The sequence below is a fragment of the Anabrus simplex genome, chromosome 3 (genome assembly GCF_040414725.1).
Source record: "Anabrus simplex isolate iqAnaSimp1 chromosome 3, ASM4041472v1, whole genome shotgun sequence".
NCBI classification, from domain to species: Eukaryota; Metazoa; Arthropoda; class Insecta; order Orthoptera; family Tettigoniidae; genus Anabrus; species Anabrus simplex.
The window spans coordinates 436,714,648-436,741,844 of record NC_090267.1 but is presented as its reverse complement, the minus strand read 5'-3'; the positions used below and the strand labels follow the sequence as shown (position 1 = coordinate 436,741,844).

General features: G+C 41.2%; 1 protein-coding gene across 1 annotated transcript in view; it reads right to left on the bottom strand.

The window, feature by feature from the left end:
• Cln7 (CLN7/MFS domain-containing 8) overlaps positions 1 to 27,197 on the bottom strand; it is a 243,250-nt gene that overhangs the window by 53,486 nt on the left and 162,567 nt on the right. Inside the window, exons 2-4 of the mRNA XM_067143485.2 lie at positions 18,190 to 18,337; positions 13,233 to 13,476; positions 10,285 to 10,398 (exon numbers count right to left, since the gene is read on the bottom strand). Coding sequence (XP_066999586.2) covers positions 10,285 to 10,398; positions 13,233 to 13,476; positions 18,190 to 18,337 — 506 coding nt within the window. The remainder of the gene's footprint in view (positions 1 to 10,284; positions 10,399 to 13,232; positions 13,477 to 18,189; positions 18,338 to 27,197) is intronic.

Here is a 27,197-nt window from a genome sequence, read left to right as displayed (position 1 = left end):
TAAGAATCAGTGGATAACTCAGGAGATACTAGACCTAATTGATGAACGACAAAAATACAAGAATGCTAGAAATGAAGAGGGCAGAAAAGAAAAAATGTTAGGAAGGAAGAAAAGATCAACTAAGAATCAGTGGATAACTCAGGAGATACTAGACCTAATTGATGAACGACGAAAATACAAGAACGCTAGAAATGAAGAGGGCAGAAAAGAATACAGGCGATTAAAGAATCAAGTGGATAGAAAGTGCAAGGTAGCTAAGGAAGAATGGCTGAAGGAGAAGTGCAAGGATGTCGAAGGCTGTATGGTCCTTGGAAAGGTAGATGCTGCATACAGGAAAATCAAGGAAACCTTTGGAGAAAGGAAATCTAGGTGCATGAATATTAAGAGCTCAGATGGAAAGCCACTTCTAGGGAAAGAAGACAAAGCAGAAAGATGGCAGGAGCATATCCAACAGTTGTATCAAGGTAAAGATGTAGATAATTTGGTTCTGGAACATGAGGAGGCTGTTGATGCTGATGAAATGGGAGACCCAGTTTTGAGGTCAGAGTTTGACAGAGCTGTGAGTGACCTAAATAGGAACAAGGCACCTGGAATTGATGATATTCCCTCTGAATTACTGACTGCCTTAGGAGAAACCAGCATGGCAAGGTTATTTCATTTAGTGTGCAAGATGTATGAGACAGGAGAAGTCCCATCCAATTTTCGGCAGAATGTTGTTATACCCATTCCCAAGAAAGCCGGTGCTGACAGGTGTGAAAACTACCGCACCATTAGTTTAGTATCTCATGCCTGCAAAATTTTAACACGTATTATTTACAGAAGAATGGAAAAACAAGTTGAAGCTGAGTTGGGAGAAGATCAATTTGGCTTCAGAAGAAATGTAGGAACACGTGAAGCAATCCTGACTTTACGTCTGATCTTAGAGGATCGAATCAAGAAGGACAAACCCACGTACATGGCATTCGTAGATCTAGAAAAGGCATTCGATAATGTTGGTTGGACCAAGCTATTTATGATTCTGAAGATGATAGGGATCGGATACCGAGAACGAAGAATTATCTACAATCTGTATAAAAATCACTCTGCAGTGATAAGAATCGAGGGCTTTGAAAAAGAAGCAGCAATCCAGAAAGGAGTGAGGCAAGGCTGCAGTTTGTCCCCTCTCCTTTTCAGTGTTTACATAGAACAGGCAGTAAAGGAAATCAAAGAGAAATTTGGAAAGGGAATCACAGTCCAAGGAGAGGAAATCAAAACCTTGAGATTTGCCGATGATATTGTTATTTTATCTGAGACTGCAGAAGATCTCGAGAAGTTGCTGAATGGTATGGATGAAGTCTTGGGTAAGGAGTACAAGATGAAAATAAATAAGTCCAAAACAAAAGTAATGGAGTGCAGTCGAATGAAGGCAGGTGATGTAGGAAATATTAGATTAGGAAATGAAGTCTTAAAGGAAGTAGATGAATATTGTTACTTGGGTAGTAAAATAACTAACGATGGCAGAAGTAAGGAGGACATAAAATGCAGACTAGCACAAGCAAGGAAGAGCTTTCTTAAGAAAAGAAATTGGCTCACTTCAAACACTGATATCGGAATTAGAAAGATGTTTTTGAAGACTTTCGTTTGGAGCGTGGCATTGTATGGAAGTGAAACATGGACGATAACTAGTTCAGAAAGAAAGAGAATAGAAGCTTTTGAAATGTGGTGTTACAGAAGAATGCTGAAGGTGAGATGGATAGATCGAATCACGAATGAAGAGATACTGAATCGAATTGGTGAGAGGAGATCGATTTGGCTGAATTTGACGAGAAGAAGAGATAGAATGATAGGACACATCTTAAGACACCCAGGACTTGTTCAGTTGGTTTTTGAAGGAAGTGTAGGTGGTAAGAACGGTAGGGGTAGACCAAGGTATGAATATGACAAGCAGATTAGAGCAGATGTAGGATGCAATAGTTACGTAGAAATAAAAAGGTTAGCACAGAATAGGGTGGCATGGAGAGCTGCATCAAACCAGTCTATGGACTGATGACTCAAACAACAAAAACCCAAAAGATGATGTAAAAATAACATCAAGAAGTAGCAAATTGACATCGGAGACTGGAGGAATGTAGTATCTGACTGGCCAATATGGTGACATAGTCCACGAGGGCCCATGACATTTCGAAAAACAGATGATGATGATGATAATAATAATGAAAATGAAAATCCACAGCCTGTTTCCAGTCATTTGACCGGGTCAGGAATAGAATGAATGAAGCCCCCATTTAGCGGTGGGGATAGGAATTGTGCCGACTGCCGAAGCCTGTCGCACTCCTCTGGGGCAATGATAAATGACTGGCAAATGAAATTAAATAATATTGGAGTGTGTTGCTGGAATGAAAGATGACAGGGAAAACTGGAGTACCCGGAGAAAAACCTGTCCTGCCTCCACTTTGTCCAGCACAAATCTCGCATGGAGTAACCAGGATTTCAACCATGGAATCTGGAGGTGTCCTGCAGGAGTTTGTTTACATGCCAGTAAATCTGGTAACGGGACCAGCGGACTGAAGGAGAATCAAACCTACCAAATTGGGGTCAGAAGGTCAGTGCCTCAACTGTCTGAGCCATCAGCCCAACTTGAATAACAGAAACGAAGGCACCAGTTTGATAGAGATCTTAAAAAGAAGAGAAAACTAGAGAAGAAATGGTCACCAGGTTCTATAACAAAGAGCTTCGGCAGATTTTACGTGCCGGTATTGCAGCAGAGCTTGTTGTACTAGAAATGGTCTTTTAAGCTGTCTAAGAACTCAACCTCAATGCACATGGAAGACATTTATACTGCAGTGAATGACTTTTATGATAGTGGTGATGATGATGATGATGATGATGATGATGATGATGATTCACTTATTTTTCCATTAGAGTACAATTTAAAATAATAAGACAAGTTAATTGCTACCTGCAGAGAGGGCTTCAGTCAGTAAGAACAAAGAAAACTTTCCACTGTCTGGAAAAGAAATGGTTGTATTTTGAGAGAACTACTGGTTCTTCATTTTCCTAGGAGGCAGTCAATTATAAGCTAAAATGTTTCTATGATGCATAATAGGTGAGAAAGAAATTATTTTACACTCTTTGGCTGAACCATCTTCAGGGCTACCAACAGTGGGATTTGAACCCACCATCTCCCAACTGCAAGCTCACAGATACGCAACCCAAACCATGCAGCCAACTCAGTTGGTTCATTAAAAAGAGTACTTGTATTAGTATTTTATACAGCATCGTGTAACAAATTGCCAATTGAGTTAAAGGAGTACTGGTATTAAAAATTTTTCACTATTTAAGAAGTCTGCTTTAGTTATTTCTTTTACAAACTATAGATAGAAATGTGTTAATTATTATTGCCACAGTTAAATATAATTCTTAATTTTCTCCAGTGTACTGCCAACATTGTTGTGTTCAACATATATTATATTAAGAATATTAAACTTTTGTTGTACCATGAACTGTAAAGCCAAAATTATATTGAGTCATCCCTCCCTCAAGCTAATAGCTCATAGGAACAAACAAACAAACAAACAAACAAACAAACAAACAAACAAACAAACAAACAAACAAACTGTTGTATACAAGAACAGGTATACAGGAACACAACTATATTTTATTGCTTCAGATAGTCTTAACAACATATATACATACATTCAAATAAAACTTTCCTTGAAGCAGTATGAAAATTATAAACACTTAACGTTGCTTGTAGACTGAAGTTCAAAAGAATGTACACTTTATATACATGAATCTATCTTGATGCGAAAGTCCATTGAAAAGCTAGAGTTCTTGATAGTTGAAAACTATCTGCTCTATACCATCACAAGTGTAATCAGTAGCGAAAGCTTGCACTAATAGAATATTAGTTGTTTCTGTAAACTTGTCAGGAACTGACATTGAAATGCATAATTAGTAGAATGACTAATTGATGTGTTTGAGCCTAGGTGGGACTGAGGGAATACTGTCATCGGGTTCGACGTGAATGCGGGAAACGGGAGCAAAGGCAGTAACCCGAGGTGAAACCTCAAACACTCAGAATCAGTCCACCTATTCGAGACACCTTTTTAAGAGGGATAGCCTCCGTGTTCGACAATCGGCGTAATCTGGTGCTGGGCACTGGCAAGTCCTCGCCTGTGGCTGGAAGGCAGCGCTTTTATATAGCTGGCTGATGTAACAGGCAAGCGCAGTGTAGACGTCTCGTAGAGTCGAGAACAATCCAGGCTGTTGCGTGCGCGGAGCAGGCGGCGCAGAGCGAGGAGCGCGAAGACACACGACACAAACGATGTCACGTCAGGAGCAGTCTTACTACTGTATACAACATAGATGGTACTATCTGCGACTGTCTGGCCGAGGGCCAGTCAGCCTGTACTAAATCTGACCAACTAAGGGTGAATCAATGGCTACGGTTGGAGGAGTTCTCCTGTAGGAGGTATGATGATTCCCACTTGGAGCAAATGACTTATAAATTCATCAAAAAGCTGCTGCCTTGTAGATGAATCAGGTAATTGCTAAAGTCTGAGCGAGATAACTCTGACGGAAAATCCTCTTCAGTGTTAGGACTAGCAAGCCAACTGAAGAGTATGTTTGTGTTACATTCAAACCTGAAACAAGCCTTTGATACGAGAGAAATACAAATGATAAACATGACATTCCATAGCTCCCAAAGTTATGATGGCCAATAACCTGAAGCTTGGGTATATAGGAGGAGACAAAAATCACCCAAGAAGAAACAATTCAGAATTGAAATACTTAACATCCTAACCAGCAAATGTGAAGAATTTGTGGACTTTATGTACTGGCACAAACTTGGGATTTTAAGGTTGAGTGAGACCAAATGGAAAGGATCAGGGAAAAAGGACTTTCTGTAGTGGTTATGTTTTGTACTGGAGCAGGAACGTGCAAGCAGCCATAAATGGAGTTGCTCTCTTCCTTCACAAAGAAATAGGTCCACTGACAGACATTAGCTACATGAGAGACAGAATCATCAAGAGGAGAATACGTGTTGAACAGGCATGTACCACACTTCTTCCAAGTGTATGCATCTCAAGTAGGCTACCCTATTGAAAAGAAAGAGCAGTTTCTCATTGCCCTAGGGGACCTGATATAAGAGGAAAACATGCCACTGTTATGAGTGATCTGAATGCTCAAGTAGGGACAGAGGGACAAGGGTGTGAAGAATTCACTGGACCTCATGGATACGGCAGTACAAATCCTCAGTGAGAAGTGGGGGGAAGGATCTGATAGACTTGTGTGTACAAAATAATATGAATATATGAGGGCAAGTCAATAAGTATCTGCAATCATTTTCTTATAATTAAATACAAAAAGAGTACACACTTTTTATTGACATCTTTTTCAACATAGTCACCCTGCTTTTCAGTGCACATGGTCCACCATTTTGCAAGCTTTCTGATATCTTCTGCAAACAAAGGTTTTTGGTTATGCAGCAAGCTACGTATGTACCGCTTCCTTTACCTGTTGATCGCAGCTGAATCGATGGCCTCTTAGAGGATTTTTAAATGGACTAAACAAATGGTTTAGTCCATGAAACCATGCAGATGAAATGCAGCATCTGAAGAGTCTGAACGGTGTGGGCGGAGGTATGTGGATGCGCATTGTCATCCAGCAAAAGAACTCCTTCTGACAACTGACCTCTGCATTTGTTCCAAAATGCAGGTTTCAGCTTGTTTACCAGCATATCACTGTAATGTTTAGTGTTTCCCCCTTTTCATGGTTATGTTCCAGGATTGGCCCTTGAGAGTCCCAAAACACTGTGAGCATCACTTTTCCTCCAGGAGGTTGACTCTTGAATTTCTCTTTGACTGTGGATCCGGGAAGCTTCCATTCCATGCTCTGACGTTTGCTATCTGGTTCGAAGTGGTGAACCCATGTTTCATCTCCAGTGATGATCTGTTTTAGAGTCCGGCTCCATGGCTAAAATGGTTAGCACGCTGGCCTTTGGCCACAGGGGTTCCGGGTTCGATTCCCGGCAGGGTCGGGAATTTTAACCTTAATTGGTTAATTTCTCTGGCACGGGGGCTGGGTGTATGTGTCGTCTTCATCATCATTTCATCCTCATCATGACGCGCAGGTCGCCTACGGGTGTCAAATCGAAAGACCTGCATCTGGCGAGCCGAACTTGTCCTCGGACACTCCCGGCACTAAAAGCCATACGCCATTTCATTTCATCTGTTTTAGAAATGTTTCATCTTCGTTAGCATGACGGTCGAGTAGGTGCTGACAGATTCTCACACAATTGCGCTTCTGTTCTTTATTGAGTTGTTTAGGAACATGTCTCGAAGAGACTTTGTGGAAGTTAAGCCTGTTATGCATGATTTCATATGCAGAACTATGGCCAATGCCACGTCATCAACAGTCACTCGTCTGTTACTCAGGACCATATCACGTGCTTGTTCAATATCGGCATCAGTTACGGCTGCAGGTGGACGCCCGGATATTTCTTCATCCTTCAAACTCGTGCGACCCCTTTTGAACTGGTCAATCCATTGGTAAACACTTCACTGTGGCAAAACATTGTCCCCGTATTGTGCTGGATGTCTTCTATGAATTTCCACTCCTGGTACACCCTCAGACCACAAAAAAAAACGGATTACGGAACGCTGTTCTTCCTTGGTGCAAACACAGTGTGGCATGGCCATCTTTACATCACAACAGCGCAAGCTGTATTGATCTGATAACACTGAAACCTACCACAGACATAGACAACGGTGCCATTTAGCGGCTGGTGAGCACACAACGCCATAGAGCCAACCTAAAGACAATTAGAGCAAAATTGCAGATACTTATTGACTTGCCTACATACAAAACACATGGCACCAGACGAGAGACAGTCACAAAATAATGCACTACAGTTCGGGTGGGAAATTCAAAAGGGTGATTAACTACATAATACCCAACAAACTGCTAGGCCAGTTCATTACAGAGGTTCATGTTATTCCAAGCAAAAGTATCGATAGCAACTAGCGGTACACCTCGAGGATATCCAAGTGCAGAGTATCAAGCACAAGAAAATACCCAGGACAAGGACAGGATTATTGAAAGAAAATACCAAGTAAGAAGAGTACCAAAGGAAAATATCTCCCAGAATACCCAAGAATGATAAAGGAAGGTTAAAAAATGACTGTTATTCAGAAACATCCTTATATCAGAAGCTGAAGAAATATGTGGTAAGACAAGTGTAATAAAGATAATAATAATAATGTTGTTTGTTTTATGGCCGCCTAACTACTTTTACAGCTTTTCGGAGACGCCGAGGTGCTAGAATTTAGTCCCGCAGGAGGTCTTTTACGTGCCAGTAAATCTACCGACACGAGGCTGACGTATCTGAGCACCTTCAAATATCATCGAACTGAGCCAGGATCGAACCTGCCAAGTTGGGGTCAGAAGGCCAGCGCCTCAACCGTCTGAGCCACTCAAACTGGCTGTAATAAAGAAGCACAGACAGTAGTGGTATGGGCACATTATGAGATGAAGAGCGAGAGACCTGCCAAGGAAATGCTGAATAGAGACAGTGAAATCAGATGTACAGGAGAGATGTCCTGGAACAGACAGGAAGAGAAGGCATGCACTTACAAACCACAGCTGGAAACTGGAGTTGGAAAATTATGATGAAGACAAGTTACACAATTGGAGAGAAAGAAGCACCATGGTGAAATGAGAGGGTCAAAAATGCTGTGAAAGGAAGGAATATGGTGAAAAGGCAACTAGGTCATGAAAAACAGAAAGACAACCAGAGGGATGAGGAAATAGAATATCTAGCCCAGGAATACAGAAATTCATAAAACAGCTGATGCAGGAAGAAAGAAAAGACATGTGTTGGGATGAGTTCACTACAAAGTTGTCCACCTCCGTAGCGTAACGGTTAGTGTTCTTAGCTGCCATCCTCGGGGGCCCAGGTTTGATTCCCGGTACTGCCAGAAATTTAAGAATGGCAGGAGAGCTGGTATGTGGTTGGAATGGTACATGCAGCTCACCTCCATTGGGGGTGTGCCTGAAAAGAACTGCACCACCTCGGGATGAGAACACGAGTTTACGTTACTACAAAGTTGCATGAAGATTGTGGGTGGGGGAACAAGATGCTGCTGTGTAAGATAGCTAAAAGTAGAAGAAATTAACATGGCAACATGTTTACCCTGGAAACAGAAAATTGAAACCTACTGAGAAGAGACAAAGGAATCATAGAAAAAATGAGAAACTATATCAGAGGATTATTAAATGGAAAAACAGGAATGGCAAAAACTGCAGAACAGATGAAAACCATGAGATACAACATATGTTATCATGGCTGGCTGGAAATAGAGACACCACTAAATAACATGAAAAATGAGAAATCCCCAAGTATCTGATGGTCTCACAGTGGACATCATAAATGCACCGAAAGCACTACGTCTAAATTGGCTGCACAGGATACTCGCTATCATCCAGGAGGAGAATAGAATTCCTGAAGGCTGGACAAAAGGTTTCATCATCATCCTCCTGTTCAGTAAGGGAAATAAGAAACAAATATACTAACTATCGAGGAATCAAATGAAATTACTGTAAAAGATAGTTGAAGAATAGAGTTATCCATTCATAGAAGAAGAACAACATGGATTCAGGAAGGGATAAAGCACTATCAATCTTATATTTTCTGTGAGAATGCTAGAAGAGAAATACTGGGAATATAGGAAGAATAAATTAGTCTGCTCAAATACATCAGTTATTACCAATCCACAAATGCATAATTATGAAACAAGAATTGTTTTTAATTATGATCATGTAGCTTTGTATTTTCTTACTGATTACATCAATTATATTTATTTTGTAATTTAACTGTGAAACATGGCCTGCATTGCAATTCTCTGTATTGCACCAAGAAGAGCCTCGGCCCAGGTGCCTACAGTGAAAATAAAACAAAACAAATAAATAAATAATCTGGTTCATCTCTTTTTTTTTTAAATGATATTTGTTCGTGGCGTCGACCTCTGCAGATCTTTTTCCACTACTTTCACCATATGATAGGAACCTGCGTGCAAGTGTAATTGCGGAAGTGTAGAGTGTTGAACGTGAGGAAAGAAATGTTAAGGACGACACAAACACCCAGTCCCCAGGCCAGAGATATTAATCATTTACAATTAAAAACCCCTGACCCGGCCAGGAATCGAACCAGGGGCCGCCGGGTGACAGGTGGACGCGTTTCCCCCTACACCGTGGGGCCGGACTGGTTCATCTCTTACTTTGTTCCAGTCTTCCCCTCATCATCATCATCATCATCATCATCATCATCAATGCCCCACTCCAGTCACCCGGGTGTGGTTAACAAGCCTCCTCCACTCTTTTCTGTCCTTCCACTTGTCCTGCTCCATTACTTCACCTATGGACTAGAAACCTGTCTATAAACAAGGATATTAGCAATCCAAGCAGCAGAGTTGGAACTCATTAGAACTATAAATCAAAGAAGCAAAATTTAAGTGAATAGGAAAGAAGCTGGCACTAAAATGTCTGTTACTGGTATGATAGGGAGGTGCATACTTCAACAGTATGAATGTAATTAGAACAGCAAGACAATACTCTGACAGAGAATTGGAAGAAAGGAGGCCGGTGGGAAGGCCAAAGAGACAATGGATGGAGACTGTGAGATCAGAGGTCGAGAAACGGGAAGTGAAGTGCAATAATATGGAGGGACAGAAAATATATAACAATAGGACCAAATGGCAAGTGGTTATGAACCACATCCAGGAAACTGAAGTTGTTGGATGATGATGATAATAATAATAATAATAATAATAATAATAATAATAATAATAATAATAATAATAATAATAATAATAATAATAGCCAGGCTGAGTGGCTCAGACAGTTGAGGTGCTGGCCTTCTGACCCCAACTTGGCAGGTTCGATCCAGGCTCAGTCTGGTGATATTTGAAGGTGCTCAAATATGTCAGCCTCATGTCAGTAGATTTACTAGCATGTAAAAGAACTCCTGCAAGACTAAATTCTGGTACCTCAAAGTCTCAAAAAACCGTTAAAGTAGTTAGTGGGATGTAGCAAATAACATTATTATTATTTATAATAATAATACCAAAACAATAACACTATCATGGTCATCAGTGGTTACCAGATTATTATTATTATTATTATTATTATTATTATTATTATTATTATTATTATTATTATTATTATTATTATTATTATTATTATTTATATGAAATGACTAATTTTTAAAATCATAATCCAGAATGAAATGAGTTTTTCTCTCACCTGGACCAACTACAAATCCTAGCACTTGTGCGAGAGATACCATGGATACTGCACCAGTCCGCTCTTTGAGTGTTGTGGCTGCTGAGAGGTAGGACCGACACACAGCGATGTTTGCTAAACAGAAAACATATTCTATCAGCATTGTTCTTTTTAAACAAGTACAAGAAATAGTCAAAAAGATTAATTTACCAAACTGATACACATTTCCAAGTGATACAAGAAGCTTTAAAACCCTCTCCTAACTTTCACGATTTTCAAACTTGTTTTCCATATTCAGAATGGTCAAGAGTTTCTGAGAAGTCTTATAATCTTTGTCCAGAAAGTTTTACACTTGTTCAATAAGTAGGACAGTATTGTAATCTCCAAATATTTGTCTCATGTACATTCAAACTAGTCCCTTCTGGAAACGACATGCATTTGCCAATGCAGGTTCTAGAACATGGAAGGAATGCCTCTTACGAGATGCTGTACAGCTCATATGTCATAGCCTCCTGGGTGCACGCGACATCTCTACGATATGTCCCTGTCAGGCCATGGAAAGTGTGGTCGGAGTTGGGACAGCCGTGTATGTAGAAATTTATTTATTGTGTTAAAAGTGATTTTGCAGGTAATATTGTATAAAATATGTCAACCTGTTTGTTTTTATTCAACCGTCTGACTCGTTGGCTGAATGGTCAGTGTACTGGCCTTCGGTTCAGGAGGTCCCAGGTTCGTTTCGCGGTTGTATTGGGGATTTTAATCCTCATTGGTTAATTCCAATGGCCCAGGGGCTGCGTGTTTGTGCTGTCCCCAACATCTCTGCAACTCACACACCACACATAACACTATCCTCCACCACAATAACACGCAATTACCTAAACATGGCAGATGCCGCCCACCCTCATCAGCGGGTCTGTCTTACAAGGGCTGCATTTGGCTAGAAATAGCCACACAAAATTAAAATTAAATTTATTCAACCAGCTTTGACTATGCGAACCTTGCCAGTAAATCTACCGACACGAGGCTGTCATATTTGAGCACCTTCAAATACCACCGGACTGAGTCAGGATCGAACCTGCCAAGTTGGGGTCAAAAGGCCAGCGCCTCAACCGTCTGAGCCACTCAGCCTGGCTTGTTGTGTTTTGCCAGAAATTCCTGGACAGATAGTGTGATATGAGGTCTCACATTCCCATGCAAGAGAAATTATTGTACTGAAACCCGTAGGCCACATCATCAACTTCTAATTGCCTCCCATAAAATACTGTATAATTTTAAAAAGACATTTATTTTAAGACACTGTAAATATTTGAACACATTAGCTAGTTTGGTTTATTGTTTCACACTGAGGTACATATTCATAATGGACAACATCCTCTGACGTCGATGAAAGCATATCAGTGCTGAACCCTTCCCACCAGGTCTGAAGCCATGGGTGTTCAGTGTTCCTTCTACCCGAGTGTGAAAGACAGTTCACGAGGTTCAGTGTTGCTTTTCCCAATTCGTGCTGTAACATCTCAGTTCTTGGACCAGCATGCGTAGTGACATGGTGGTCCACACACAGCCCGTTCCTCACTCATGTGTTCCATGTCTTCCATGGCTGATGTCCAGCTCCATGGCTAAATGGTTAGCGCGCTGGCCTTTGGTCACAGGGGTCCTGGGTTCGATTTACAGCAGGGTCAGGAATTTTAACCATGATTGGTTAATTTCGCTGGCACGGGGGCTGCGTGTATGTGTCATCTTCATCATCATGCGCAGGTCACCTACGGCGTCAAATCAAAAGACCTGCACCTGGCGAGCCGAAAATGTCGTCGGACACTCCCGGCACTAAAAGCCATACGCCGTTATTACTATTATCCATGGTTAATGGCCATTCAGACTGCAGCTCATCCTCAACAGACTTCCTACAGTTCACAAAACTCGTTTGCCAGTGAAACACTTGTGCTTGTGAAAATGAATGCTCACCATAAGCATGTCAGATAAGATTCCAGGTTTTTGTGGCTGCCTCTCCACACTTTACATAGAATTATATGCTCACATGCTGCCCAGTTTTCGCATTCAGGTTCTATTATCACTCGGACAACAATATTTAGCATCATCCTGTCACCTGACAGAATTGTGTGGAATCACAGCCAAGTGTCAGTTTAAGGTCATAGGGTGCCACATGTCAACAAACTATCTCTAGTTAATTCTAAATCTCATTACAATTACAGCCTCAGTTTTAAAACTTTCTGGATTAACAGTGTGGCACATTATTTTGTAATCACTTTTTATTACAGGTTGTTGATTACTCAAAAGTTTTTGTTTTTTTTCTTGCTAGTTGCTATACGTCGCACCGACACTGATAGGTCTTATGGCAACGATGGGACAGGGAAGGGCTAGGAGTGGGAAGGAAGCAGCCGTAGCCTTAATTAAGGTACAGCCCCAGCATTTGCCTGGTGTGAAAATGGGTAAACACAGAAAACCATTTTCAGGGCTGCCGACAGTGGGGTTCGAACCTACTATCTCCCGAATACTGGATACTGGCCGCACTTAAGCGACTGCAGCTATTGAGCTCGGTACTCAAAAGTTAAGGGGCAAATGATGGGCTCATGATTCAAAGATAAAGAATGCATCAATACAAAGAACCTTCTAACCTAAGCTGTGATAAAAATAGGAAAGATCACAATTTTAAGATAAAGTTAGAATTCAGAAGGACAAACTGAGATAACTATTTGTTTACTGGAAGAGGAATGAGGGATTGAAATAACTTTCCACTGGAGATCTTCGGTAAATTTCCAACTTCTTTGAAATAATTTAAGACTAGGTAAACAACTAATAAGGAATCTTCCACCTGTGTGACACCACTAAATGAAGATCAGTTGTGATTGTTTGAAATGTTGATGGTTTTACATTTTCCACTACAGTCCATTAATTTGCAATGTAAATAACAAACTATTAACATTTTAGCTATTAAACAGATCCACACCTACCTGAGCTGACTCCCACCAAGAACCTTGCACCCAGCATCCAGTATTTTCGATATCCTGTAAATATCTCTAGTGCAGAATAGACACCACTGGCAAACGTAAACATAGCTAGAGAGAAGAGCAGCGGTATCCGAACAGAACCCAGACGATTGCTCCACCATCCCACCAGTGGAGAAAACAGCATCTGGCCAAGTGGGTTGGCACCCACAATGTAGCCCATGAACTCCTTGCCTGCTGCGGGATCTAACTGTAACATAATGTTGGAACACATCAGAGATATTGCTTGTTAATAACAGACAAAAAAAAAATACTAAGCACAGCACTTACAGTATTCAGGCTATAAGCCTCTGGAAATGAATTTTCTTTTCTTTTTTAAAAGTTGCTTTACGTCGCTCCAACACAGATAGGTCTTATGGCGACAATGGGATAGGAAAGGGCAAGGAGTGGGGAGGAAGCGGCCGTGGCTTTAATTAAGGTACAACCCCAGCATTTGGCTGGTGTGAAAATGGGAAACTGCAGAAAACTATACTCAGCGCAACCGACAGTGAGGTTCGAACCCACCATCACCCAAATTCAAGCTCACAGCTGCATGCCCTGGGAGTGAATCAAGTATCTCCATAATTCTCTAAGGCTATTATCACTGTGGCTACTTTTGTCCTAGGGATATTGTAGTAATCCATTTCCAAGTCAATAAAGTCCTTTTCTTATTCCCAGTTCTTTCCATTTTTCTATCTCAGAATGAAAATCAGTTCACTGTTGATCTTCCACTTCTGAATCCAAACTGCTCCTATGGTAACAGTCTTTTGGCTTTTTCTCTCATTTTTCTTTCCAGTATCCTTTCTGTTATTTTGGCAGCATGTGAGATGATAATAATTCCCCAATAGTGATCACACATCACCTTATTGCTGATGAATACTATAAGACAACGGAACCTAGGCTGGAACACAGTGTTGTATGAGGAATGGTGGAGAGCTAGAACAAAGTAGAGAGGAAATAGGGTGGATCATGGAAGATTATTGATGAAAATGAAAGATACGGGAACAGAAGAAAATTGACTGAATGAGTGGCTAAATTTCTAGAAAATACAACTCAGAAAATTAGAGTAGGTGAAGCATTTTTTGATTCTGTAGTGATTAAGAGGGGGCTCCCGTCAAGGCAGTATTATTGGACTTCTGTGTGTGAGTAAGAAACTGGGGTCACAATCCAGATGATACTATACCCTACAGAGTGATAAATTACACAGTTGTGAGCAACTGCAAAAAAAACCTAGACAATGTTGTGAAATGGACAGCAGACAATGAATGGTATGATTATAAATGGGGTGAAAAGTCAGGTTGTAAGTTTTATAAAGTGGAGAAGTCCTCTCAGTTGTAATTACTGTGTTGATGGGATGACAGTTACTCATGGGGATTACTGTAAGTACCTAGGTGTTAATAAAAGGAAAGATATTCATTGGGGTAATAACAAACGGGGTTGAAATAAAAGTTACAGATTTCTTCATTTTTAGGGGTTGTAGTCATCATCATCATCATCATTATTTCCCAGTATCTAGCTGTAGCCAGGTAGGTGAAAATATGGTTCCTCTCCACTTTCTTCAGTCCTTCCACCACTCCTCCTCCAACACTGTGTCCCAGTCCAGGTTTCTTCCTCTAATAATGCGTTAGATTGTACCCTTCCATCTCAATTGTGGTTGTCCGTGGCCTCTCCTTCCTTGCATTTGCATTTCCATCATGACTGTTTTGGCATTCTTTCATCACTCGTTCACTTTATGTGCCCAAACCACCTTAGTCAGCTCTTCTCTATTCTATCATTCATTTTTTCCACTTCAATATCTTCCCGGATTTTCTCATTCCTTTGTTTTCTCTTCTATCTTCTGTATCATACTCCTCAAGAACTTCATTTCGGCTGCCTGTATTTGACTCTCATCCTTCTTTGTCATTGTCTAAGTTTCTGCTCCGTAAGTTCTTATGGGTATGTAATACATCTTGTACATAGTTACCTATGCTTCCATTGGAACATGTAGTATGGATGCAAAGTAGAGGGCTATTATTATTGCTATTATCATTGTGGCTGCTTTCATTCTAGGGATATTCTTGTAATCATTTTCCAAGTTAATAAAAGTCCTCCTCATATTCCCAGTCACTGATAAGACCCCAATCAGAGTATGGATCGAGTGTATGGGACCGTCACCAGGAATACTTGATACAAGAACTGGAAAAGATTCAAAGGAAAGCATCATGGCATGTTCTGGGAAATTGCCAACAAAAGAGTGGTGTTATGAAAATGTTGCATACTTTGGGCTGGAAAGACTTGGGAGTAGAGAAACTAACCGCTTGACTAAGCAGAATGTGGGAATTTTTTTGGTGGTGGTGGTGGGGTTCTTTATCTGAAGCCATCTATTTTCAGTTTTGACTCAGTTAACTTATTACTTAGGATCTTCAGACTGCCATAACTAATTTTGAACAAATAAATTTATAAATTACCTGAAAAAAAAATATGGTAACAGTATTATACCTGAAAAAGAAATAACATAATTAAAATAGAATTACATGTTCCATTCTTTGAAGAACATCATCAGATGCTATCAAATCACACTCAAAAAATATTTAGAAATTAATAAGCATTTATTTCTGTTTAAAGTCATAAAATTCTCTCCATTCAAGCACAGAAGGCATTGATGCTTTCAGTGATATAAGTAGGGTAGGCTTCTTATTAGACTTGAAAGAGTAGTTAAGGGTAAGACCTCATCATACAAACATTTTATGACTGTTTGGTGAAACAGTAATTGAAGGAAGCAGTACTATATGGGTAGAAGTATAAGGCATGATCAAAAAGTTTCCGTTTGAGGACGTTGCTGCAGCGGACGTGCAACATAGTGCGATTCCGATGCGAGTATATAAGCACAGAAATGCAGGCAAAGGGATTAGTATGGCAGTCGTGTCGTGCTGAGGTCCGTGCATTAAATGCAGCCATAAGAACTATGGCGATGTTATTACAAAATGTGTTCAAACAGAACCAAGATGCTGTTATTCTGTTCTTGGCTGCTGAAGGACAAAAACACCTATGGACATTCATCGGAGAATGAAAACTGTGTATGTGGCAGCATGTCTGTTGAAAACCACCGTTGTAGAATGGTGCACCAAGTTCAATGCGGGTCGCGTTTTGACACAAGACGCCGGTTGATATGGGAGGCCAGCCTCGTCCATTACGGATAACAAGTGGGCGCTGGATGAGGCCTATAGTCCTGATCTCTCCCCATGCAATTATTATGCCCTCAGTCCCCTCAAAAAGGCCTTGAAAGGTCGAGGCTTCCTGTCAGAAGAGGATGTGCAGCTGGTGGTGATGGACTTCTTAACGCAGCACACAGAGGTCTTCAACCTTGTGCGTTGGTGGGATGAGTGCCTCAATGTTAACGGCGATTTTGCCCAATTGGCATTCCGATTCAGGACTGTACAGCCATTGAACGGAAAGGTTTTGATCGCCCCTTATAATAGATTGGGATACAGATTATTGTCAGTAAATTTATGTCCTCATCCCGAAGCACACTCTCAATGGAGGCGAGCTGCACGTACCATTTTAACCACATACCAGCCCTCCTGCCAATCTTAAAACTCTCACTCCTGGGATTTTCAACTTGGGAGCATGGGTTGGTGACCATGGTGCCCTTAGCTGAGTTCCTTACTTTCCTTACTTTCATTTATCCCATCTGACCTTCCTTGATCAAGTCTTGTTTTTTCCTGACCCCAATGGTATTAGAGCATTTGAGTTAAGGAGTCCACTTTTCATGCCCTTCGTGGCTCTTTTCTTTCTTCGGTCGATACCTCCATTTTTTAAGTGGCGGATCCCTTTCATTTTTTCATTTTTTTTTGCTATATGTTTTACATCGCACCCACACAGATAGGTCTTATGGCGACGATGGGATAGGAAAGGCTTAGGAAGTGGAAGGAAGCAGCCGTGGCCTTAATTAAGGTACAGCCCCAGCATTTGCCTGGTGTGAAAATGGGAAACCATGGAAAACCATCTTCAGGGCTGCCGACAGTGGGGCTTGAACCCACTATCTACCGATTACTGGATACTGGCCACACTTAGGCGACTGCAGCTATCGAGTTCGGTATTTTTTCTTTTCTTTTTTTTCCTCTCTTATTGGTGTTAATAGAGGACGGTTGCCCACTTGTCTGATCTAGAAGGCCAAGAATAACGGCCGAGAAGATTAGTCGTGCCAACCACATGACACCTCATAATCTGCAGGCCTTCAGGATAAGCAGCGGTCGCTTAGTAGACCATGGTCCTTTGGGATGTTGTGCCATGGGGTTTGTTTTGCTTGCCCAGTTGTACTTCCTTTTAAAGCAGTAATCACAACCACCACCACTACCACTCTTAAAACTCTGACAGTACCAGAAATCGAGCCTGAGGATGGTAACAACAGTTCTTAACTTTAGAATTCTGACATTTAGCAGTGAAAGAGATGGGTTACCTAAGCAACCAGAACTGTCCTTGAAAGCAGCCAATCACCAGGTGAGTTGGCCTTGCGCGTAGAGGCGCGCGGCTGTGAGCTTGCATCCGGGAGATAGTAGGTTCGAATCCCACTATCGGCAGCCCTGAAGATGGTTTTCCGTGGTTTCCCATTTTCACACCAGGCAAATGCTGGGGCTGTACCTTAATTAAGGCCACGGCCGCTTCCTTCCAACTCCTAGGCCTTTCCCATCCCATCGTCGCCATAAGACCTATCTGTGTCTGTGAGACGTAAAACCCCTAGCAAAAAAAAAAAAAAAAAAAAAAGCAGCCAATCAGTTCACTTGCTTCACCTTGCACTCCTTTGCCTTAAGTCCACAAATTTTGGCTGGCTTCCCTTCACACTTGTCTGTGTTACATCTGTCTAAATTAAAAAGTTAGTTAGTGATTGCGCTATGGAGGTGGACACAGATTATTGCGTTCTAAAGACTCTCTCAGCATCAGTTACCTTGTCGAGGTAGGGCCATACTCCTGTCAGGATGATGCTGAACCCCAAGGACATGAGGAACATTGTGAAGTAGATCACTCTGATCGATACCCATCGCTCCTTGTGTTCCTGGGCAGTCTCAAGCGCATTCTCCTCTGCTTCTCCTGACCTAAACAAATAGAATAAGAAAGATTTCTTTAGCATGACCATAAAATAATCATCATTAAGGTACAAGAGGGAACAGATACAAAATTTTTAGGCTCTGGTAAAAGCTTACAAGAATTACATGTACAATAAAATAATAAAATGATGCTCTTAACTTTCAACTTGTATCATAAAATTTGGTAATGCAACAGGTATCATGGTGTCTGTCAGACCCCAAGTATGTATGTATGTATGTATGTATGTATGTATGTATGTATGTATGTATGTATGTATGTATGTATGTATGTATGTATGTATGTATGTATGTATGTATGTATGTATGTATGTATAACTGGCTTTACGTTGCACCAACACAGATAGATCTTCTGGCGACAATGGGATGGGAAAGGGATTGGAGTAGGAAAGTAGCAGCTGTGGCCTTAAGTACGGTACAGCCCCAGCCAGCATTTGCCTAGTGTGAAAATGGGAAACCACGGAAAACCATCTTCAGGGCTGCCGACATTGGGGTTTGAACCTACTATCTCCTGAATGCAAGCAAGTTTGTAGCTACATGACCCAAACCACGTGGCCACTCACTCTGTGTTGTTGTTGTTATTATTATTATTATTATTATTATTATTATTATTATTATTATTATTATTATTATTATTATTATTATTATTATTATTATTATTGGTGTGTGGTGGTAGAGTTGCAGAAATGCTGGGGATAGCTCCCCATTCTCAGAACCGAGGAAATTAAACGTTCACAATGAGAATTCCATGACATGACCAGGAATCAACCGCAAGATTCTGGAATCAGACTCCAAGCATAATTGTTTTCCAGTTTGGCAACTTAGGGGTGTATTCCCAGCACGAGATTTTTATTAGCGCCGTATCGGAGGACGTGTTCGACCCTTCCTAGTGCAGTCCTTTCTATTTGACTCCCATGGGCAACCTGCAGGTCTGTATGAGAGAACATAATAATAATAATAATAATAATAATAATAATAATAATAATAATAATAATAATAATAATAATAATAATGATTATGGTAGGGAGAGAGAGAAACCTCTTAGGGCCAATGACCTAGCTGTTAGGCCCCTTTTAACAACAAACATCATCATCATCATCATCATTATCATCATCATCATCAAGTGTTGAATCCGGTGTTGAAACATAGCCTACTTCTGTCGAATAACACCAAGCGGTCTGCTCAAGGCTTAATGTCTCCAGTATTCGGGAGATAGTAGGTTCGAACCCCACTGTCGGCAGCTCTGAAAATGGTTTTCCGTGGTTTCCCATTTTCACACCAGGCAAATGCTGGGGCTGTACCTTAATTAAGGCCACGGACGCTTCCTTCCCACTCCTAGCCCGTCCCTGTCCCATCGTCGCCATAAGACCTATCTGTGTCGGTGCGACGTAAAACAACTAGCAAAAAAATAAATAAATAATGTCTCCATCCGACAGGCGAATCACCACCAACGGTGTCACGTGCCCTCATTCCATGTGAACACTACAGAGAGGTGTTGGAATTGAATCCAGGCAGGTTTCCACCAACGGGACTCGAACCGGCTAACCACAGCGACGCCTTAACGATCATAACCACCAAGAGGCCGGGCTGAGTGGCTCAGATGGTTGAGGGGCTAGCATTCTCACCCATACTTGGGAGGTTCGATGCTGGCTCAGTCCGATGGTATTTGAAGGTGCCTCGTGTAGGTAGATTTACTGGCACGTTAAAGAACTCCTGCAGGACTAAATTCCAGCACCTCGGTGTCTCCGAAAACCGTAAAAGTAGATAGTGTCACGTAAATGAGGTAAACTATACAACCAATGCATTGGATCGCAAGGTTTTGTATTCTCCTCCTAATAACCATTAGGATACAAAACACATTTACTGAAGTTCGAAGTGATCTCCCCTCTTCTGCCCAACCGCTACTCCATACTCTCGTCAGCAGCTGTCGGAAAGAAATACGGTAACCATGTTCGTGATGGGCGTAATGTTATGGCCTGCAATAAATAAATGAATACATAATTTTACCCGAATGTCACTCTGCACGGTAAAGGTGACACCATGATATTGAAGAATGCGCCGAAAAATATTGTTTTCACAATTCGTAAGTAGAGTACCGTAATTGTCAGGGGCTTGCATCTGCCTGCATTATTGTGTTGAGTCTGACATAGTCGTCTCTCGTAACACGAGCGCCACGCTCTCAAAATAAAACCACCCACCTCCGTCGAGTTATTATAAGGGAAACCAATGAAAATTGTTACTAATTTATTTTAGACCTAATTATGCCTGTTATACAATTACGTTATACAATAATTTTCGAAACAGAGACTTATACCTAGGTAAATAACACTGTCAGCGAAATGGTTTGGCCCAAGTCTACTCAGGGAACTGAACCTCCTCGGCATCGAATGTGACATCCACTGATACCATCGAGATCGTCAATGCCGTTTAATCCCAGAAAGGTCCAGTTTCTTTAGACAATGCGAGTACGGTAAACTTAAAACAAAAATGTAAAAACAAAAGGTAGAAACATATATTTATTTACGTTGTACAGTATGCCAATGCCTACAAAATAATAATAATCATAATAATAATTATTATTATTATTAGGTTCGTTACGACCCCTGAGGATCACGAGTAACTTGTTCGGTACGTCTTCTTTCTTCCCAATACCAATTCATTCTCTCACTCCTCCTCTTTCTCTCGGCTTCCGTGATCTGAATCTGGATCCTGGTGTCTGTCCATCTGTGACCTTCCACGAGCTTTTGGTATTTGGACCTATCCTGTAGGCTACTGTCATCAGAGGATATTTTTCCTTTATGCCAATAGTCTCCCAATCTTCTCTGACTTCCTTCATCCACTTATTTCCAGTTAAGCAGGTTGCATTCCATATCTTCTTCGTCAGCCTACTGTCATCCATCCTCATGAGATGTCCAACAAATCCTAACCTTCTCTTTCTTATCACACTCGAGATTGGTTCTATACTCGCGTATAGTTCCTGCCTTGATCTGTGTACCCAGATTTCACCTTGCTTTTTGGTGCCCCATATGTGTCTCAAGATTCTTCTTTCCTCCTCCTCCAATTGTATGCAAGCTCTCTTGCCCAATGTCAGCGTTTCAGTTGCATATAATGCAGCATTCCTGGTGGTTATCATGTAGTGTTGCAGTTTGGCGTTCCTCGAGAGGTTCTTCTTTCCATATGTAGTCATGGCTGCATATCGTGTCTCAGGCGGCAGCACGCCAGCCTCTCACCGCTGGATACCGTGGTTCAAATCCCAGTCAGTCCATGTGAAACTTGTGCTGGACAAAGCGGAGGTGAGACAGATTTTTCTGCGGGTATTAAAGTTTTCCCTGTCATATTTCATTACAAGCAACCAGTGTTGCCAACTTAGCGGATTTTACGCTAAATTTGACGGAATTATAAGACTGTCGGCGGAGAAATGTATCATTTAGCGGGCAGCGGATTTTTTGGCGAGATTCTAGAATTATTATAGCGGAATTTATTGTTTTATTCGTTTTACGTTTTCTTTAATTGCAATCCAGACTGTCTCCGAGCTATTCCGTATTTCTTGTCAGGAGCTAGCAGTCACATGAGGAAAACATGTTATTTGGATTTGATATCAGTTATGAGATCATGGTATCGTAAATTTGTAATGCGTGGGGAATGGTACTTATCTCTTAGTTGACGAATGACGACAGATAATGAAACTGTGAGAGAGTAGTATTTATATTTATGCTGTGAAGGAAGAGGCCCTTGCTGGCAAGATGTAGTGTTTACAGTGCGCTATGTCTTCTGTATGGGCTAGAATAAAATTGTTACTTTCGTTGACCTGTCTCAGTCTTATACTTGGCTTTGACAATATGAAAGTGGCTGAGGTATGAGTGACGCTAGTAATGCCATTCCTTATGCAGCCAGTCCCTGCTATGAATGGTGTGAAAATGTCGCTCATAGGGTCGGTTGGTGCACGCATTTCATTGGGCTTGGTAGACTGATGTGCAATAGCAACTTCTGGCTCGGTGAGGAAAGCAACGGGAAACTACATCACTCCTCATTTCCCTAGTACGCCTCTTCAGTGACACCTAGGTCATCTATGACAGCTAATGGTGAACCTGTTAAGGATCCAACCAGCCTTCGGGCTGAATACCCAACATACATACATACATACATACATACATACATACATGAAGGAAGACCGTTTAATGAACTGGCCTGTGTTGTGTGTGGCCCTTGAAGTAGGGGATTCACCTAGTTTGTACCCGGCAGTAAAACGCCTACAAGTTTTAGCTCGCCGGCAGAGGGTTAATCCCTGTGAAACTTACATATCAGATGAGTGCAGACATTTAGTTTATTATTATTATTATTATTATTATTATTATTATTATTATTATTATTATTATTATTATTATTATTATTGCTCATTGTTTGAGATCGGATTTCTTGGCGGAATTTTAGCGGATTTTTAGTAGTATTTAGCGGATCTTGAAAATAAATGTTGGCAACATTGCCAACAACACACTCCACTATCATTTCATTTCACCTGTCAGTCATTAATCATTGCTCCAGGGGAGTGCACAGGCTTCATTCATTCCATTCCTGACCCGGTCAAATGGACGGGAAACAGGCTGTGGATTTTCATTTTTCAATAATAATAATAATAATAATAATAATAATAATAATAATAATAATAATAATAATAATAATAATAATAATAATAATAAGAACAATAATAATAATAACATGAAAACCTACAACCTGTTTTCCAGTCAATGACAGGGTCAGGGATGGGATGAATGAAGCCCCCAGCTTGCGGCGAGGATAGGAATTGTGCCGGCTGCCGAGGCCTGTCTCACTCCTCTGGGGCAATGATTAATGACTGACAGGTGAAATGAATGATAGTGGAGAGTGTTGCTGGAATGAAAGATGGCAGGGAAAACCAGCGTACCCGGAGAAAAACTTGTCCCGCCTCCGCTTTGTCCAACACAAATCTCACATGGAGTGACCGGGATTTGAACCACGGTATCCAGCGGTGAGAGGCCGGCGCGCTGCCACCTGAGCCACGGAGGCTCTAATAATAATAATAATAATAATAATAATAATAATAATAATAATAATAACTCTCTAAGTTTTCTTTCCGAATTTCCCAAATAGCTTTTCCTTCGTTCTGACCTTATCTGTCGTTCCTCATCCGTAAATACCCTTTTCACTGTATCAAATAAATCTATAAATACGTTATTTAGTTTTGTGACAGGACGTCCTTTGCGTATATTAAATGGATAGGCCTATAGACTGCATTAAAGTCATGCTTGTATCTGCTGTAGTTAATTGTATATGTGTTATTATACCATTCTTTGAGGGGCCCAATTTTGTTTCCTGCAGGCGGGGCTGGATCATATTCGTTACGACTGTATTTGCTTCTGGTTCGGCCGATAACTTATGTCTAATAGCAATATATTAGAACTGAGTTTGTAGCTTACATGAAGCTTGCTCTAGCACCTCGGAACCTGTAAACAAGATGCGTGGCACGTCGGCGAACCTTGATTCTCCTGAGTGCACTTGAATACCCTGTCGAGTTCACGAAACCACAAGGTGTTGTGGTTAGGCTATCGCCACAAACCACAGAGTGAGCAAGAAGTTATTCAATAATATTGCGTATTCAGTGACGTATATCATAACTTGCGAGACGTCAAAGGCAATTTATAATCGTCGGAGGTGCGACCATCATTAATTTTTGTCATTCTCCTGTATTCAATAATTCCTGCTCGACATTGTCTCGTCTACTCTTTTTCTCTTCGATATAGTATCTGAAGTATAAGTGACCACGAATTTATCCACCCTTCAAAACCGTTCTTTTCGTTAGGATAATCTTTCCGTTTTTCAAAACTCTGAACATTCTTTTGACCTTCATGTCTTCATTGAAAAACAAACAAACAAACAAACAAACAAACAAACAAACAAACAAACAAACAAACAAACAAACAAACAAACAAACAAACAAACAAACAAACAAACAAACAAACAAACAAACAAAAGACAGACTAAAATTGAACAACCTACTTTCGACTTTTGCATACCTAAATCGAGATTTTTCAAAAAACGGAAAATGAATTAAAAATTTAACTCCTTGGCTTAACGGTCTGCGTACTGGCCTTCGGTTCCGAGGGCCCGGGATTCGATTCCCAGCCAGGTCGAGGATTTTAATTGCGTATAGTCAATTCCTCTGGTTGGGGAACTGAGTCTTTGCGTTTGTCTCAATAAACAGCTTCATATGCACACAATATGAACCAACCACCACAGAAACGCGCAACAGTGAATTCATCCCTCCACATAGGTTTGGTGTCAGGAAGGTCATCTGAACGTAACATTGAGCTGATTCCATTTGACCTCGGATAACTGGGAGGAATAATAATAATAATAATAATAATAATAATAATAATAATAATAATAATAATAATAATAATAATAATAAAATGTCTAGCCTAGGTGATTCCCGCGAAAGGAATGAAGTCGAAAATTGCTATTTTTTTTTTTTTTGCTAGTGGCTTTACGTCGCACCGACACAGATAGGTCTTATGGCGACGATGGGATAGGAAAGGCCTAGGAGTTGGAAGGAAGCGTCCGTGGCCTTAATTAAGGTAAAGCTCCAGCATTTGCCTAGTGTGAAAATGGGAAACAACGGAAAACCATCTTCAGAGCTGCCGACAGCGGGATTCGAACCCACTATCTCTCGGATGCAAGCTCGCAGCCGTGCGCCTCTAACCGCACGGCCAACTCGCCCGGTAGTCGAAAAATGTAGAAATAAAACTTCTATTTTCGGAAATAGGCATAGCTATGGCTATGGGGTACACTCAGAAATAAGTACCTGGTTAATCTTGGAGCCTAAGGTGTGTAGACAGAGCTAATCACTGTACTCTACTTTATGGAGAGCTAACCAATAGCGGAAAGCTTTCCCGTTCCTGCAAGTCCTCCCTCCATGGGCTGTTCGAAAGTGGCTGTCATAGTTGTTGGCTCAGCGTGTTAACTAACTGTTACTAATGAGACACTTGGGGACCTGACGTTAGAATACTAGCGCTAACAGCCGTTGTGAGTGCAATTTTCGTTCGGAGTTTTTTCACATTCTCTCGAGATAAATATAGGATAATTAGGATAATAACTCAGTTTAATACAAGAGGATTTCTGCCTCATTCTTAGGACGGTATACTTGCATTAAGAAGCACGACCAAAGACAAAAAAGTACAGACAGTTTTTATCGACACATCTGATAGACTCTTACTTACTTGCCTTCATCCACACCCCTTTCATCTCTCCTATATGGCCCCACTTAGTCAACCTTTGTATTAATTTTCAAACCCAACGGTACTAAATTTGGAAGGCCAAGATTCTCCTGATTCTTTCGCCTTTTAGAGTGAAGGGGTATTCTAAAAAAAACAGAGAGTAAACATTGATTGAGGTTAAAATTTTGAAGGAAGTTCTGTGAGTTGTGTGATTTATACTGGCACTTGTAACAGGAACAAGAGTCTTATATACCTATCGCTCCCTTCAATGAGCCAGCGCTACTGAACCTTTGGGCAACATATCATCAGTGAAGGAGCTGGCCTACTCCATAATAATATGGTCTCATCTACCGTGTGTAGGAAATTTGACTTGATACCTTTTAAGCTGCCTGCGAGTCAATTTTGACCAAGTAGTAGAGAAACCAGAACTCTTTTTGGGCGACTCACTGCTGAGATTTTTTTTGTTTTCGGTTAAACCCGAAATGTGTCTCCAGCTATGTTTTACATGCTGACTTCGTGCGACACGGCGTATCGAATGAATTTTTCCGCCTTTCAAAAATCTGACTACCTCTGCCAGGTTTGAACCCAGAATCATGGGATCCAGAGGTCGATACCCTACCAATCATCCACAGAAGGTCCGGCTCCATGGCTGAATGGTCAGCGAAGTCGCTTTTGGTTCAGAGGGTACCGGGCTCGATTCCCGGCCAGGTTAAAATACCTTAAATGGTTAATTCCCCTGGCTCGGGGGTTGCAACTCACACACCACACAGAACACCATTCTCCACTACAATAACACGCAGTTTCACCATATACGAAAGATGACGCCCACCCTCGTCGGAGGAACTGCGTTACAAGGGCTGCACCAGGCCAACATTATTATTATTATTATTATTATTATTATTATTATTATTATTATTATTAGTATGTTCTCCATGGTAACGGACGTAGGAGGCACCAGGATATGTGCGTTTTGTGCCCCTGAAGCTTTTTGTTGTACAGTAAGCCAACAATACGGAGTTGTAGCACTTAAGTTCCATAAGACGCATCGGATCTCAGAGAGAAAGACAGCGATTAACCGACTGCGATCATGTCAAACACGATCTGAATGTGAAATATTTAGCAATTTTCTTGGAAGACAGGCGAAATTATTCAACCAACAGGGATAAGTCAGGAGCAAATAAAGAAAAAGCAGCTTTCAAGTAAAAGTGAACGTTACAAAGGTTAGGAGCGCGCAGCTGTGAGCTCGGATCCGCGAGGTAGTGGGTTCGAACCCCACTGTCGCCAGCCCTGAAGATGGTTTTCCGTGGTTTCCCATTTTCACGCCAGGCAAATGCTGGGGCTGTACCTTAATTAAGGCCACGGCCGCTTCCTTCCCATTCCTAGGCCTTTCCGGTCCCATCGTCGCCATAGGACCTATCTGTGTCCGTGCGACGTAAAGCAACTAGCAAAAGAAAAAAAAAGAACGTTAAAAAGGGCACTATATGATATTTTATTTCTCAAACATGATATTGGTAGTGATGGCCCCGTGGTGTAGGGGTAGCGAACCTGTCTCTTACCGGAGGCCCCGGGTTCGATTCCCGGCCAGGTCAGGGATTTTTACC